Genomic DNA, 17,038 nt, shown 5'->3' with positions numbered 1-17,038 from the left:
TCTGCTCAACTTCCTTACATGGAATGGGAGGAGGTGCCATCTTCTCCTTCACCTCAGGCAGCAAAATGTCTTGGGCTGGCCCTGCTAGTCAGCGCATTTTTCTGAATGGAACTCTTCCTGCGTTCGGGACATTCATAAGGACTTTGTCTTCTGTGAGTTCTCTGATGTCTGATCACTTTATCACTCCGAGAGAAGTGTTTCCCACATTCCCGGCATTGGAACGGTCTCTCTCCTGTGTGGGTTCTCTGATGAACAGTCAAGTGTTGTCGCTGTATGAAGCTTTTCCCACACTGAGAGCATTTGTAGGGTTTCTCACCAGTATGGATCCGCAGATGCCTTGTCACATCTGCTTTAGTAGTGAAGCTTTTTCCACACTCAGGGCATTTGCAAAGATCCTTTCCGGTGTGGCTGCTCTGATGACTCATCAAATTAGCTTGCAAGGGGAAGCGTTTCCCACAGTCGGGACATTCATAGGATTTCTCTCCTGCTTGGGTTTTCCGGTGTTTATCAATGTGCGGCTTTTGCTGCACGTTTCCTTCTGAGGTGAGATGTTTATATCGGTCATCTTGGGCATCATGTTTCATAACAAGTCCTGACCTTCTACCGTATTTGGAGACTACAGGCTTTTTTGCTCTGGACTGCACTGGGGATGTGCCAGTCACAGAAGCTCTGAGACCCACTAAGAGCTGTTGGGATCCATTTTCTCTCTCCACTGTCTTCTTCCCCCTTTCCACATTGGACTCACATCTTTGCTCATGAATTGCCGCCGCCACCGGAACGTTCCACTGAGATAATTCTGCTAATGTCCCCATTTCGCCCGCCTGAGAGCTTCCCATCTCGATCTGACTTCTATTCCTGTCACCTGAAGAGACAGAGAGAGGAATTTTGTCCATGCTCTGATCATCTCTTGTCTAAATTACTGCCACTTCCTGGTTCTCGGCTTTCCCTCCCTCCCTCTTCAGCTGACTCAGGATATATCTCCTACACTAATCTTCTTTTAGTCCCTGGTAAATTTTAGTCCTGGTAAATCGAGGGGAAGGTGGCCGCTTTAGATAACTCTACCTACTTCTGCTAATCGTGTGGAAGGGGGAGTTAAAGGAATTAAGACCTGGAATGTCATCATTGGCTCCGGACGGGCAGCTGCTGGGCCTCTGAGGCAAACAGGGGCTCCATGGAGGAGTTCTGAGAAAACTGGACAAATTTGTCTTTTCTTTCTCTTTAGCATGAACTAGATTTACTATTGCCCTTGGTTTAAAAAAACAGATATTGACCCTGTTCAGAAAACACACAAAGCCACAGTGGTTAAGCTCTTTGAGCTAAACATTATGGCTTAGCGTGTTGTATAAACCATTTCTAAACACGGTCGCTACATAGCCATGGTCTAAACACACTCACAAATCATTTGCTGCAAAAGGATTAGCGGCCTAACTGCGGCTTCGCGTGTTGTCTGAACAGGCCCACTAAATTTGCGTATCAAACTCCATAACACTACTGCATTATGGCAGGGGTTCCTCATGGTTTTGGAGTCAATGGGCAGATCTGGAATGAGGAGAGATTGTTGTGGGTGCTGTCACAAAATGGCTGCCATGGTGGGCACAGCAGGTCAGAAAATACTCGTTTCCCAGAACGCAGACTGTTGGGACTCAAAGAAAACTAAGTTGCCCGAGAATCTCCCCTCAATCCACTCCTTTCCTCTCTCCCCTATGAGGGAAGGTTACAACAACTGGGATTGTTTAGTTTGGAAAAAAGGCGGCTAAGGGGAGACATGATAGAGGTGTACAAAATTATGCCTGGTGTGGAGAATGTGAATAGGGAGACATTTTTCTCCCTCTCTCAAAATACTAGAACCCAAAGGGGTCATCTCATGAAGCTGATTGGTGGGAGATTCTGGACAAATAAAAGGAAGAACTTCTTCTCACAATGCTGAGTTAAACTATGGAATTCACTACCACAAGATGTAGCGATGACCACCAATTTGGATGGCGTTAAAAGGGGGTTGGATAAATTCCTGGCGACGGCTATCAACAGCTACTAGTCCAAGTGGCTACGTGCTACCTCCAGTATCAGAGGCAGTAAGCCTGTGTGCCCCAGTTGCTGCGGAACATGGGTGGGAGGGTGCTGTTGCACCGTGTCCTGCTTGTGGGTCCCTGGTCGACAGCTGGTGGGCCACTGTGTGAACAGAGCGCTGGACTAGACGGACCCTTGGTCTGATCCAGCATGGCGCTTATGTTCTTAATCTAAGAACAAGGCAGCGGTGGGGGGGCTGAGCTCCAAAACACAAAAACAATCTTTTGAACCCAAATAAAGATGGTGCTGGAGAGAAGAACTTTGGTTTGCAGCAGTGGTTAAAACATAATTTAAAATTTTTAATTAAAAACCAGAACAAAAATCCAGGAGGGGCAAGGAGACTGGTGAGGGTCAAGAGAAATATCCGCGGGCACATTGGCGACCAAGAGCACCACGTTGCAGATCTCAGTATTAGGGATGTTGGAGGCTGGTGGCTCCGATTTCAGTGGGGCTGTGATTCCATTCTGGGTTCCAGTCAGAACCAGCGAGAACTCTACTCCCAAAGTAAGTTCAGTATCTTGGATAGCCCCCTTAGAGTTCTAAAACCCAGAATGGATTCAAAGCCCCACTGAAATCGGAGCAATCAGCCCTAGAGTGACCAGATACAAGGGAGGACAGGGCTCCTGCAGCTTTAACTGTTGTGATGAAGAGGGAATTTCACCAGGTGCTGCATGCATACAAATGACACCTGCTGAAGTCCCCTTTTCAATACAATACAAGCCCGGTCATCCTAACCAGCCTCCACCGATTAAGGACAAGGCAGCAGTGGGGGGCTGAGCTGCAAAACACAAAAACACTCTTTTGAACCCAAATAAAGATGGTGCTGGAAAGAAGCCAGCATTGCTGACTGGCCATTGGTCACACCTGGCATCCCAGTTGTCTGTGCATGAGGTGGGGGTGGGGGTGGTTTGGAATAACAAGGCTCTGAACATACAGACTTTAAAAACCTCCACAACTCTGCCAAATGTGCAAGCTTAGGCCTCTAGCTTAGAGGACGGGCCTACAGCATCAGCTTTGCCAGCAAAAAGAGACAGTGTGGTGTAACGATTAGAGAGTGTTGGACTGGGAGTCGGGAGATCTGGGTTCCAGTCCCCACTCGGCCATGGAAACCCACTGGTGACTCTGGGCCAGTCACAGACTTTCTCAGCCCAACCTACCGCACAGGGTTGTTGTTGTGAGGATAAAATAGGAGGAGGATTATGTACGCCACCTTGAGTTTCTTGGAGGAAAAAAGGCGGGCTAGAAATGCAACAATAAATAAAGGTTCAAAAACTGCCATATCCAGGTAGGGGCTGTGAAAGACTCCAGTCTGAAATCCTGGGAGTCCTCCGACCGGTCATTGTAGACACCGTTGAGCTGGATGGACCAACGGCATCGCTCGGTCTACCACAGCGCCCTGAGCGTCCAGAAGTCCATATATTTTCTCTCCTTTACGGATTCTCTGAAGTTTGTCAAACCGTTATTTACTGGCCATCTTCCCTTCCCGCCTACCCAGTTGGCAGCGGTGCCATTAGCCCCGGGCCTCAGGGCAGAAGACTGCTCCCCTCACCCCAGCCCTCCTTCTCAAACAACTGCCACAAGCCGGTGACAATATCCTTTACACAACAAAGCAGCAGCAATTTCCATGATGGCAGGCATATACTGTTCAATGGAAGTGCCTGCAGCTCTGTCCATGGCCACCTTCATTTCCCAGAGTGCCTCTGGGCACATGTGACTGGAGCTGGCCTGCAGGCGCTCAGCTGAGCAGCCTAAACCTGCCTGCGTGATTTGTTTCGCCCCGGGGTCCCTCCAATGCGTAGCAGTGACTTTCTCCCTTCTTTCAGCACAACCCTTAAGTGTGTTTTAGGGTTCCACTGTGTTCAGTAGGACTGTAGCCTTACGGATCAAGGCTCTGAGCTCAGTGAATCACAGAGTACGTGCTCAACAGGCAGAAGTTCCCAGGCTGAATTCCCAACATCTCCAGATAAAAATAAGGCGGCTTGCTGTTCCTCTGCGATCGGTTCCTAGGGTAAGGTGAAGGCGGGGATGATTTATATTTTGTTTCGCGGTCACCGTGACTCATAAGTGAGTCCCGGGGAGTTCAACGGCAAGTGATTCCCAGTCGTTCCGCCCCTTCCGCTTCCCTGCAACGCTGAGATCAGGGGCAGCGCTGCAGGGCTTGATTCTCTTTGTTATCAGAGAGGGCATGGAGGGTGTCTTGCGTAATACCAGTTTTATTAAGAAATGTACAAGCCACAGCTGGTGGAAGCAAGGAGGCCCCTAAAGACAGGTAGCACAACTGCTTAGCCTGCATCAGAGTCCCAAAGAGAACAACTGTGCCCCAACGATGCACCAGGTTTAGCCAACTTCAGCTAAAAAGCCACCCAGTGCAATCCTATACCTGCCTACCAAGAAATCAAAGCTCCACGTGCTCCCATGTACGTAAGTTTATGTAAGATTTGCAGCATCACTCTCTTTGTCCACCTTCAAATGGCAAAAGAAAAGAGATTTTCAGCCATCAAACAACATTAAGAACATAAGAACGTCGGAAGAGCCCTGCTGAATCAGACCAAGGGTCCATCTAGTCCAGCACTCTGTTCACACAGTGGCCAAGCAGCCATTGGCCAGGGACCAACAAGCAGGACATGGTACAACAGCACCCTCTCACCCATGTTCCCCAGCAACTGGTGCACACAGGCTTACTGCCTCGAATACTGGAGATAGCACACAACCATCAGGGCTAGTAGCCACTGATAGCCTTTGCCTCCAGGAATTTATCCAACCCCCTTTTAAAGCCATCCAGATTGGTGGCCATCACTACATCTTGTGGTAGTGAGTTCCATAATTTAACCATGCGGTGTGTGAAGAAGTCCTTCCTTTTATTTGTCCTGGATCTCCCACCAATCAGCTTCACGAAAGCTGATTAGTGCCCTCTGCAGACTGTCTATATGCCCTGAAAGCCCTGCGGTGGGTGCATGGTGGCGCTGCGTCGGTTATACAACGCAGCAGACACCTCGAAGCCACCGCAGGGCTTTCCTGGGAAGCTCTGGATTTAAAAAGTCGGGGATTTACCCCGACTTTTTAGGCTGGAGTAAGGTGAACATGGCTCTTCCACCGCCTATCCTCGCTCCAGCGTCGATGCGGAGGCGTTCCTGGGCAGAAGGCAACCTCTGACTGGTCGCCAGAAGCCCAGGTAGAGGGCTTGCCGGAAACCCCACGCCATCCCTCTGCATTGGGATTAGCTGCCACACCCTGCTGCAGAGAAAGTGTGGGGTTTTGCTTAAGGCAGCGACAACACGGCACCATATAGGAAGCCCCCTGGTCAAGTTCCAACCACACATTAGTTGCCCAAAGTTATCAAGACAAACAAATTCTTAACCAAATGCTGAGGACCACGGCCTATTTTGCAGGGCGGCCTGCGTGCTGAGATTTCCATTGGAGTATGGAAAGACCATCGGATGTGGTTTGGGGAGCATAATTTGACTTCCTGAGATCCTACATTATCATTTAAGAGAAGAAAGAAAAGGTGTTGTGGGTTTTTTAGCCCTTGTAAGTACAAGCTTGAAAAAAGCGTGGGCAAAACCAGTGGAAAGGGCTAAGGTTGAGCTACAATGCAAAACCGGACCACGACTGCAATCCTACAACCACATACCTGGGAGAAAGCCCCATTGAACTCAGCGGGGCTTAAGTCTGGGTAGATATGCTTAGGTGTGTGCTGCAAGCCACACAAAATCTTAAAAATGGCAGAGTACATGATGCAAGACAGGAGAAAAAATGCAGGTTGCTACGATGGCAGACGAAAGAAAACTGAGGGGAATAGGCGGGAACCCTTTCAGGCATGCGCAGTACACAGTGGGGGAGGGGTTCCCGCCCAAAACACCTCAGCTTTGGAAGGCACAGAGCCCAGGTGTCTGAATCGTAGAATCATAGAATAGCAGAGTTGGAAGCGGCCTACAAGGCCATCGAGTCCAACCCCCTGCTCAATGCAGGAATCCACCCTAAAGCATCCCTGACAGATGGTTGTCCAGCTGCCTCTTGAAGGCCTCTAGTGTGGGAGAGCCCACAACCTCCCTAGGTAACAGAGACCACAAAGAAGAACATGTATGTCTGCTTAATATATATAAGATACATGGGCTGCGGAGACAGAACTCTGGTTGGTGACAAATTTGGATTATTTTAATGCAGAATGTCAATATTCCTTTTAACACAGACCACAACAACCCTGCCAATGAGTTCCTAACACAATGAAAGTTGTTAATGTCCTACATGGGTCTTCTGATGGTTTGCTAGGGTACCCTTGTGACTAAAGCTTTTCCCACACTCAGGGCATACATAATATTTCTCCCGGCCATGAATTCTCTGGTGCCTGATCAACTCATCACTCCGAGAGAAGCTTCTCTCACACTCAGGGCACGTATGCGGTTTCTCTCCTGTGTGGATCCTCTGATGCCTCATCAAATGAGCTCTCTGACTAAAGAACTGGCCGCACTGAGAACATTCAAATGGCCGCTCTCCGGTGTGGATTCTCACATGTCTAATTAACGTTCCTCTAGTAGGGAAGTCTTTCCCACATGCAGGACATTCATAGAGTCTCTTTCCAGCACGGGTGCATCTCAGCAAGTTCTCTCTTGGATGGAAAGTTTTCCCACCTTCTGAGCGATCGTACGACTTCTCTCCGGTATGCATTCTCTGATGTCGCATCAGATTTTCTCTCTGCCTGAAGCATCTCCCACACCCAGGGCATTCGAAAGGCTTCTCCCCTGTCTGGTTTCTGTGATTGTTTGGCTTTTTCTCGACACTTCCCCCCCACATCGGACATTCAGAGTGGTCCTCTCCAGCATATTTCATTAAGAGTCCTATGTTGTAGTGGTACTTCCTAGCATATTTGGAGACCAAGGTCTTTTCTGCCCTAGCGTGCAGGGTGGAAGTTTCGCTACAGGCAGCTGTAAGACCTTCTAAAAATTCCCTGGATTCTTTCTCTCCCACCACTAGCTTCTTCCCTTGAGACTCACATCTTTGCTCAGGAATTGCTGCTGTCACCGGAATGTTCCATTCGGATAATTCTGCTAATCTCCCAACCTGTCCTTCCCGGGCGGCCTCCATCTTGATCCGACTTCTCTTCTCATCACCTGGAAGGACACAGAGAGGAAATGTTTGGGCATGTTCTGGTCACCTCTTTTCTAAACTCCTACAGCCTCTTTTATAGAATCATAGAATAGCAGAGTTGGAAGGGGCCTACAAGGCCATCGAGTCCAACCCCCTCCTCAATGCAGGAATCCACCCAAAGCATCCCTGACAGATGGTTGTCCAGCTGCCTCTGGAATGACTCTAGTGTGGGAGAGCCCACAACCTCCCTAGGTAACTAATTCCATTGTCGTACTGCTCTAACTGTCAGGAAGTTTTTCCTGATGTACAGCTGGAATCTGGCTTCCTTTAACTTGAGCCCGTTATTCCGTGTCCTGCACTCTGGGAGGATCGAGAAGAGATCCTGGCCCTCCTCTGTGTGACAACCTTTTAAGTATTTGAAGAGTGCTATCATGTCTCCCCTCAATCTTCTCTTCTCCAGGCTAAACATGCCCAGTTCTTTCAGTCTCTCTTCATAGGGCTTTGTTTCCAGACCTCTGATCATCCTGGTTGCCCTCCTCTGAACACGCTCCAGCTTGTCTGCGTCCTTCTTGAATTGTGGAGCCCAGAACTGGACGCAATACTCTAGATGAGGCCTAACCAGGGCCGAATAGAGAGGAACCAGTACCTCACGTGATTTGGAAGCTATACTTCCCTCGCTGGCCTTCCCTCCTGTCTCCTCATTCTCTAGCCAAGACAGGATATTGCTGGTGAAAACTCATCCTCCTTTCCCATCTCCATGATCACGTAATAAATAATAATAATAATTTATTTCTTCCCCCGCCTCTCCACTTGGATTGTGGCGAGGAACAACAGTGAATATAAAACACATTAAAAACTGATTAAAAACATAGCATACTTGATTAAAACATCCTTAAAACATCCTAAAATTCCACTGGAATAGGCCTGCTGGAATAGATCAGTCTTTATTGCTTTTTTAAATGCTAAAAGACTGCTAAGTTGACGAATCTCCTCCAGCAGGCCATTCCACAGTCTGGGAGCAGCAGAAGAGAAGGTCCTGTGGGTAATCCCTGTCAGCCTAGTTTTGGTTGGCTGAAGGAAATTCTTCCCAAAGGACCTGAGTGTGCGGGGCGGATTGTACGGGAGAAGGCGATCCCGCAGGTAACCTGGACCCAAACCATGTAGGGCTGACTCCCCTTTACATTTGTGGCTGTGAGCAGAACTTGTGTCCGGATATTGCGGCTAAAACTCTTCTTCCCTGTCTCTGAGATCCCATGACTACCCAGCGTGCCTTGGGTCACAGCACTGTTCGTAACAATGAGCTTACTGTGTGCTAATCTCAAATGTTTATTTGTAAGTAAGTTTCACCTGGTGTCTAAGGCAGCTTGCTTCCTCTTAAGATGGTAACACCTGATAACTGCAGTGTGTAGAATTTTACATGCTCAATCATCAAGGAGCTCAGCAAGCGTTAGAAACGTTGTCAAATTTGGATTTATGAGGAAGAGCAGTTGCTGAAAACGGAGATTATAAACTCTGCCAATTATTTGAATGAATACTCTTATGGCTGATGAATATATTATTCCAACGGAAGCTTTTCCCACTTCCAATACATCCATTCTTTTCCTATCTTTTGCGAATTCCCTGCTTTCTGGTCAATAGGTGCCTTTCGAAGAACCTTTTCACATCTGCCGAGTATTTTTGTGTTTGTTCCGTCTTATATAAATTCTTGGGTGGAGTTGCTGAAATCCCCTTCCCCAAGCCAGATGTAAACATGGCTTCTCTCCCATGTATTTATAATGACAGTATATCCTCCTCTACCCCCAATACTTAAGAGGAAAGTCTTTATGGCTTGGGCCCAGAACTTCTTTAAGCTTGAGGGATATGGGCAAATTAGATTTCGCAGAATTGGGAGCCACATTCCAGTGAGTTTAGCTGAAAGCTCTTAGTCCAAGGGATTGTCTACATGACAACCTTTTAAGTATTTGAAGAGTGCTATCATGCCTCCCCTCAATCTCCTCTTCTCCAGGCTAAACATAGAATCATAGAATAGCAGAGTTGGAAGGGGCCTACAAGGCCATCGAGTCCAACCCCCTGCTCAATGCAGGAATCCACACTAAAGCATCCCTGACAGATGCTTGTCCAGCTGCCTCTTGAAGGCCTCTAGTGTGGGAGAACCCACAACCTCCCTAAGTAACTGATTCCATTGTCGTACTGCTCTAACAGTCAGGAAGTTTTTCCTGATGTCCAGCTGGAATCTGGCTTCCTTTAACTTGAGCCCGTTATTCCATGTCCTTCGGCATGGAACTTCGGCTTCGGCTATTGGGCAGTATAAAAATGCACTTCGGCTTCGGCTATTGGGCAGTATAAAAATGTAATAAATGAAATAAATAAATAAATAAATAAATCGAGACAAGATCCTGGCCCTCCTCTGTGTGACAACCTTTTAAGTATTTGAAGAGTGCTATCATGTCTCCCCTCAATCTTCTCTTCTCCAGGCTAAACATGCCCAGTTCTTTCAGTCTCTCCTCAGAGGGCTTTGTTTCCAGATCCCTGATCATCCTCATTGCCCTCCTCTGAACATGCTCCAGCTTGTCTGCATCTTTTATTCTTTCCCTCCACCAATTTCTGCCCGTTTCACATTGGACTCACATCTTTGCTCATGAATAGCTGCTGTCACTGGAATGTTCCATTGGGATAATTCTGCTAGTGCCCCATTTTCTCCCACTTTGGAGGTCTCCATCTTGATCTGACTTCTCTTCACATTACCTAAAAAGGGAAAGAAAGAGAGGGGAATTTTTGTCCAGGTTTTTGGTCACCTCTTTTCTAGACTCTCACAACCTGTTTCTCACCAGCCTTCGCTCCTTCTTCAGCTGAGTTACGATGTTGCTCCAAAAAAACCATCTTTCTTTCCTCCCTCTGTGGCAATTGCCACATGACACTCCGCAGCTTTTAAAGCTCAACTAAAAACTTTTCTTTTTCCTAAAGCTTTTAAAACTTGATGTTGTGCAGACTTCTACTGTTACTTTCTACTGTTAGTTTTACCCTACCCTGTGCCTGCTTACCCTACCCTGTACCTGTTGGCATTCTCTTGCCCTCCTTATTGTTTTACTATGATTTTATTAGATTGTAAGCCTATGCGGCAGGGTCTTGCTATTTACTGTTTTACTCTGTACAGCACCATGTACATTGATGGTGCTATATAAATAAATAAATAAATTAATAATAATAATAATAATAATAATAATAATTCAGAGCTGTGTACATCCTGAGCAAAATAATGGAAGGCAACATTTTGCAGCCAGGAATTGACCCAAGTTCCCCCAAATTGTGTGTGATGTGCAAAAATGCATCAAGCAAGCCAACGTGCATATTTTCACTTACTTTGCATCATGGAGGGTTAAAAAGATATATAAAAGACTGAAGACCAGACATGCTAGTTTCTGTTTACTAGTTTAGAACAACTCACACCATGGTGTCTGTACTCAAGGGGCAAAGGCAGACCTTGGATTTACACCCTGGGAAGGTTTATTTTGGGAGTTAACCGCAGACCTCTGATCAGGGCAGGTCAAAGCTGGTAGATTGGCCTGGGCCAGATATGAAATGTAGGCCCCATTTCAAACTGCTCATTAAGTATTTTTTAATCAGTTCTAAATACATATGAACTAGAACGATTTATAGAAAAAGGTAATGGCAAGCACTTTATTCAAGATATATATAAGACATCACTTCTTCACATTCATAAATGCTTTACGTGTTCTTCTTTGGGCAAATTCATCATCAACAACAGAAAAATCAACCAACTTTGCCTAGGTGGACTCGGAGTAGGCCCCCTCAAAATCATAGGCCCATGCCAAATGGCCCCACTGCCCACCCCCTCTGCCCAGCCCCGCCTCTTGATTTCCCCAGATTAGAAATTTCAGCGCCCTCTAAAAAAAATAATGGAGTTCCCAGGATGCTCTGGGCCTGAGGGAAAGGCTTGATATAAAGCAACACTGAAGGGTTTGTTAGGGGAAGAGTACATTGGGTTCTCTTGCACTGGAGTCTTCATGGGGGTTTTTTGGCAGCAGGGTGTATGTGTGCGTGCATTCCTGGTCCCCATCTTGAAGGTGGCACATTGGCGATGCAAGCCTTCAAATCCCCGCATTTATGCTCCTTCACGTTGTCCCCACACAAAGGAGAGAACCCGGGGGTTGTGACAGGAGGGGAGGGAGAAGCCACCGGATGGGTGCTGCTGTCAGCGCGTCCCTCCTCATTCCCCCCTCCTTTACCTTGCTCTCCCAGGAAGATGGGGCTGAACTTGGCTCTACCCCACAAATTGGGCAGAAGGAACTTTCGCGAAAAGAACCCTTCCTCTCACGGAACATCCTTTCCACTCATGCAAGATGGATCCTGGATCCCCCCCATAGCTGGAAAAGCATTTTAGCACTAATTAATAGAGTAAAAATAAATTTAAAAATAAACGGAGTCTCAAAATATTGCCTGCATCAAAAGTTATGATGAGTGTTTGTGGAACTGTGAGGCATCTGCTTGACCAAGACATCATGAACCATATTAATACATTGACCCTTTAAAAGGATGGAAGAGCAGCATTAAAAGTCTACCCCTGTCGAGATGGAGCTAGACTTCCACTCTTCTGGGGGAAGGGGGGAATCAGACTTCTTGTATTCTAAAAAAAGACAGAACCACCCTCCCACAGGAAAAATAAAAGGATGACAATAATTGGATCACAGTATCATGAGGATGCCCCATAAAAAGCATGACAATTCCACGTTAGACACCCAGTGTGGAACATCTCTAGTCTCCTACGCCTCATTTCTAGACTGTTGTTGCTAAAACCCATATTTCTTTCCTGCCCCTATTATAATTGTCACATGACTCCTTTTTCTTTTCATCCAGGGCTGAAAGTATTCTGAGCAAAAGAATTAAAACCAAAACTGTGCAGCAAGATATTGACCCCAGTTCCCATGAAGTGTGCGAGAAGTGCAAAATTAGCTGATGTGTATTTTAATCTACTTTGCATCATAAGATCAGACCAAGAGTCCATCTAGTCCAGCACTAGGTTCACACAGTGGCCAACCAGCTGACTAGGGAACCACAAGCAGGACATGGTGCAACAGTACCCTCCCACCTATGTTCCTCAGCACCTGGTGTATACAGGCTTACTGCCTCTGATACTGGAGGTGAAACATAGCCATGAGGACTACAGAATCATAGAATCACAGAATAGCAGAGTTGGAAGGGGCCTACAAGGCCATCGAGTCCAACCCCCTGCTCAATGCAGGAATCCACCCTAAAGCATCCCTGACAGAAAGTTGTCCAGCTGCCTCTGGAATGCCTCTAGTGTGGGAGAGTAGCCATTGACAGCCTTCTCCTCCAGGAATGTATCCAACCCCCTTTTGAAGCCATCCAAATTGGTGGCCACCACTACATCTTGTGGTAGTGAGTTCCACAATTTTAACTATGCAATGTGTGAAGAAGAATGCCTCCCTATCCACATTCCCTGTAAGTCCCACAGACATCAACGGGAAATAACTTTCCAGCGAATATTGTTATATGCTTCCGATTTACCTGAGCAGTGATCTTCAAGGGCCATGCCGAAAAAGATTAGTTCCGTTTTTATGAGCGCACACTGGAGACTTTCAGCATTTATGGAATATCTGTTTATTCAGCACAGACTACAAGCAGGCTTCTCTACCAGTTCTAACACAAAAATATTTGCTATCTCACTTTTTCTATAGGTTGGCTATAGACAGGTTGTATACAGTACAACCTGTCTGACATGGCTCGTTTGATGCTTGACCAGGTTGCCTTTCTGTCTAAAATATTTCCCACACTCGAGGCATTCCTAATACCTCTCCCGTTCATGGGTTCTCTGGTGCCTGATCAACTTGTCGCGCCGAGAGAAGCTTTTCCCGCACTCAGGGCACGCGTGTGGTTTCTCTCCCGTGTGGATCCTCTGATGCCTCACCAAATGAGTTCTCTGAATGAAGAACTGGCCACACTGAGAACATTCAAATGGCCGCTCTCCAGTATGGATTCTCACATGTCTAATTAAATCTGCTTTATTAGGGAAGTCTTTCCCACACTGAGGACATTCACAGAGTCTCTTTCCAGAACGGGTCCATCTTGATAAACAGTCTCTTTGAGGGAAACTACCCTCAGAGCCTTCGAATAATTTCTTTTCAGTATGAATTTGCTGATGTCGCATCCATTTCTCTCTCTCCCTGAAACAGTTCTCACACCCAGGGCATTCAAAAAGTGTCTCCCCTCTTCGTATTCTCTGGTGGTACAATTTTTGCTGAGTATTTCCCACCCACACTGGACATTCAATGTGATCCTCACTGTTAGGTGTCATAACAAGTCCCGATTTGTAGGCGTATCGTCTACTATGTTTAGAAACTAAGGGCTTTTCTTCCTGGGAGTGCAGGGCCAAGGTTTCACTACAGGCAGCTGTAAGATCTTCTAAAAGTTCCCCGGATTCATTCTCTTCCTTCACTGATTTCTTTTCCTGCTCCACATTGGACTCACAACCTTGCTCATGAATGGCTGTTGTTACCGGAATGTTCCACTGAGGTAATTCTGTTAATGCCTCAGTCTCTCCCACCTGGGAAGTCTCCATCTTGAACTGACTTCTCTTCTCATGACCTGAAGAGACAGAGAGAGATTTTTTTTTTGGTCTATGGTTCTGTCACGTCTTTTCTAGACTCTTCCAACTCTTTCTTGCTGCCCTCTCTCCTTCTCCAGCTGAATTAGGATGGTGCTGCTAAAACTCATCTTTCTTTCCTGAATCTAGATTTCTGCCATGTGATACCCTTCTCTTTACATCAGGGTGACGTGAATGAACAATGAAAGCCAAAATCCTGCACCAAATTCCCCTGAACTGTTATTAGATACGCAATGTAATTAAATCAAGCAAATGTGTGTTTTGGGGCAAAAAGTGATATCAATGACTGAAGACCAGACCTGGTAGTGTCCAATCAATTAGTAACACCTCGTATCAGCCAAATTCGAGACGGGTAGCCATGTTAGTTTGTCAGAGCAAACACAGTCAAGAGTCTTGTGGCAACTTAAAGACTATTAAATTTATCATGGCATAAGCACTCGTCAACAAGACTCCACGTCATCAAATGCATTAAGTGTCATCCTTCGGGTTTCCCTACTGAATAAGCAATGGTGCCATTCAGACCTAAACCATTTTTTTCCAATCAGAGATCTCTGATCTCTCAAGAAGTTTCAGCACTTTCAAAAATTCAGATCCTAAGCACCATTAGGAAAAGTGGTTTAAAATGTGTTGATCTGAACTATGTTTACTTGCATGTAAGTCCCACTATGTTGAATGGAAAATCTTCCCAAAACTGTCTCCTCTTTTTAGGTTTCCTTAAAACATTTCACACCTCTGCTTCAGAGTGCAGTCTAAGTCAGCCTACTTGCACATAAGAAGGTGGAATTTGATAAATCAAGCTTTTTGTGTAGAATATCACACTTTTAGAGTATCATAGGGGTCAGCAACAGGAGGTCTGTGGGTCAAAATTAGGCTTCATGAGGGGAAAAAATAAAATCTGGCTTTATAATCCAGGGAATTATAAAAACACTTTTCATGACAGTTAATGAGTCAATAGTTCTGACTGAAGTTTTTCCCATGTGAAAGCTATTCATAATTCACTGATGGCGAATCAACATATTTCTCTGAGAGAAACTTCGCCAGTACTTGGGATGGTTTTGTGAGGGGGCTTCTCTCCTGTACGACGTTTCATTCAGTTCTTTCTCTCTGACTAAAGCAATTCTCACTCTGAAAACACGCCTCTCCAGTATGCATTCCTTGAAGTCTCTCTCTGACTGAAGCTTTTCCCACAGCTAGGTTATTCAAAAGGTTTCTATAGCCTATGAAAGTCTTCTGATGTTTAGTAATCTCTCCCCAAGAGAGGTTTCTCAGAGTCAGGCCATTTATGTGATTTTTCGCCTGTATGGATTCTCTGATGGCTTCAAGGAATGTTTAATTGGCAATATTTTGCCTTACCTAATTGTAGTTTTATTAAGGAAAAAAGGTTTTTTTTCCAATGGTTTATCGCCTCTCACTTTTATTATTTACTAGCAAATGGACCCAGCTTTACACAGGTTGGAATAGCCCTTTGTTTGTTACAGCGAGGCCTTCAAAGAAAGTTACGCAGCTGTCAAGAGTTGGACACACGATCTGAGAGAAGCCACGGGTGCTGGCAGCCCTATACCTCCTGAGGGAGGGCTCTGCTCACTTCATTCTCCTCAGGGGGGACTTCCCAACAGCAGGGAGGAGAAACCGTACTTTTATTTTATTTATTTATTTTATTACATTTATATCCCTCCTTTTTTCCTCCAAGGAACCCAAGGTGTACATAATCCTCCTCCTCTCCATTTTATCCTCACAACAACAACCCTGTGAGATAGGTTGGGCTGAGAGTCTGTGACTGGCCCAAAGTCACCCAGTGGGTTTCCATGGCCGAGTGGGGACTAGAACCCGGATCTTCCAACTCCCAGTTCAACACTTTAGCCCAGTGGTTCTCAACCTTCCTAATGCCGCAACCCTTTAATACAGTTCCTCATGTTGTGGTGACCCCCAACCATAAAATTATTTTCATTCTTCTCTACACGATCCATTGCCATGGGATGGTTTGCTAATAATGAAAATAATACATAACAATAGCTTTAATAATGCAAAAGATGATACATTACATAGTTCAGTCAATACAGTTTCCTAAGACCATCGGAAATATGTGTTTTCCGATGGTCTTAGGCGACCCCTGTGAAAGGGTCATTCGACCCCCAAAGGGGTCCCGACCCACAGGTTGAGAACCACTGCCTTAGCCACTACACCACACTGGCTCAGTTATAAACCATATAACTGTCCCTGGCTTCAAATGGTATCCATTGCAACACTAGTTAGGCAAGTCTGCCATTCAGTGACCAAAGACGGTACTGCAGGTTTAAAAATAGACGAATTTAAATTAATTTAAATTAACTAATCCATTGTGTTAAAAAAAAAAAAGTAACTCCAAGGTGCACACCCTTAGGGTCCCTTTAGTATGCACGCCAATTTTCAGTTGTCTAGATTTCACAATATTGGTGCAATGGCACTGACAGACTGACAAGACAAAACATATCTCCTTTATTATTATAGACATGAATATGATGGTTTTTAGTGTTGTTTTTATAGTACTGTATTTACTATTATCATTTCCCATGTTTTGTACGTTGCCCTGGAACTCTTCTTGGTGACTGTTCCTAGGCTCTGGAACTATGTAAACCACCCAGAGAGCCTTGGCTAAGGGAAAGTATATAAATGTAATAAATAATAATAAAATAATAATAACTCCCTGCTGAGGGAAGATTACTTTAGCTCCCTTCTCAGTTGTCCTTCCACTGGCAAGCAAAGATGGTTTTATTCAGACAGGCTTTTGGCATGTAACTAGTCTGCTGCTAAATACGTCTTAACAGATTGGATCCTGGATAATATATATATATATATATATCACTGTTGTATTTTCAATTTCTTTCTCTGTTATGTTTTAATCAGGGTTTTCTTTTAATCTGCATTTTATTATCGTTTGCTGCCTTGAGCACCGAATGACAGCATAATCAATCAATCAATCAATTTTCCATTTTGATGAAGAGCAGTTTTAGGTGGATTCCTGCATTGAGCTGGGCGTTGGACTTGATGGCCTTAGAGCCCCCTTCCAACTCTACTATTCTATGATTCAATGACACTTTCTCCCTGCTGAGAATACTCTTGTCTGGAATTTTCTTCCTTTCTCATCAGAGCAATGTTGTCCCTGCCCTGGTCACCTCTTGTTTAGATGCTGCCAAACTCTTTTCCTAGAGGAAAATCAACTGACAGAACAACAGCTTTAATACTTATTCTGGTTTATTCTGTTTT

The 17,038-nt window shown here is 45.5% G+C and overlaps 1 protein-coding gene across 4 annotated transcripts in view; it reads right to left on the bottom strand.

Annotated features, from left to right (window-relative positions):
* The window catches only part of LOC134396144 (zinc finger protein with KRAB and SCAN domains 1-like), a 39,263-nt gene that overhangs the window by 6,059 nt on the left and 16,166 nt on the right, over positions 1-17,038 (bottom strand). Inside the window, exons 6-8 of one of the 4 annotated variants that reach the window (XM_063122527.1) lie at positions 9,781-9,897; positions 7,059-7,175; positions 746-862 (exon numbers count right to left, since the gene is read on the bottom strand). In XM_063122527.1, the coding sequence (XP_062978597.1) occupies positions 746-862; positions 7,059-7,175; positions 9,781-9,897 (351 nt within the window). Of the gene's footprint in view, positions 1-745; positions 863-6,206; positions 7,176-9,780; positions 9,898-12,899; positions 13,777-17,038 lie in introns of those variants that run through there. The other 3 variants (XM_063122528.1, XM_063122529.1, XM_063122530.1) reach the window with 3 other exon arrangements.

This window comes from Elgaria multicarinata, chromosome 3 (assembly GCF_023053635.1).
Source record: "Elgaria multicarinata webbii isolate HBS135686 ecotype San Diego chromosome 3, rElgMul1.1.pri, whole genome shotgun sequence".
In the NCBI taxonomy this organism is placed as follows: domain Eukaryota; kingdom Metazoa; phylum Chordata; class Lepidosauria; order Squamata; family Anguidae; genus Elgaria; species Elgaria multicarinata.
This window is presented reverse-complemented; position numbering and strand designations above follow the sequence as displayed.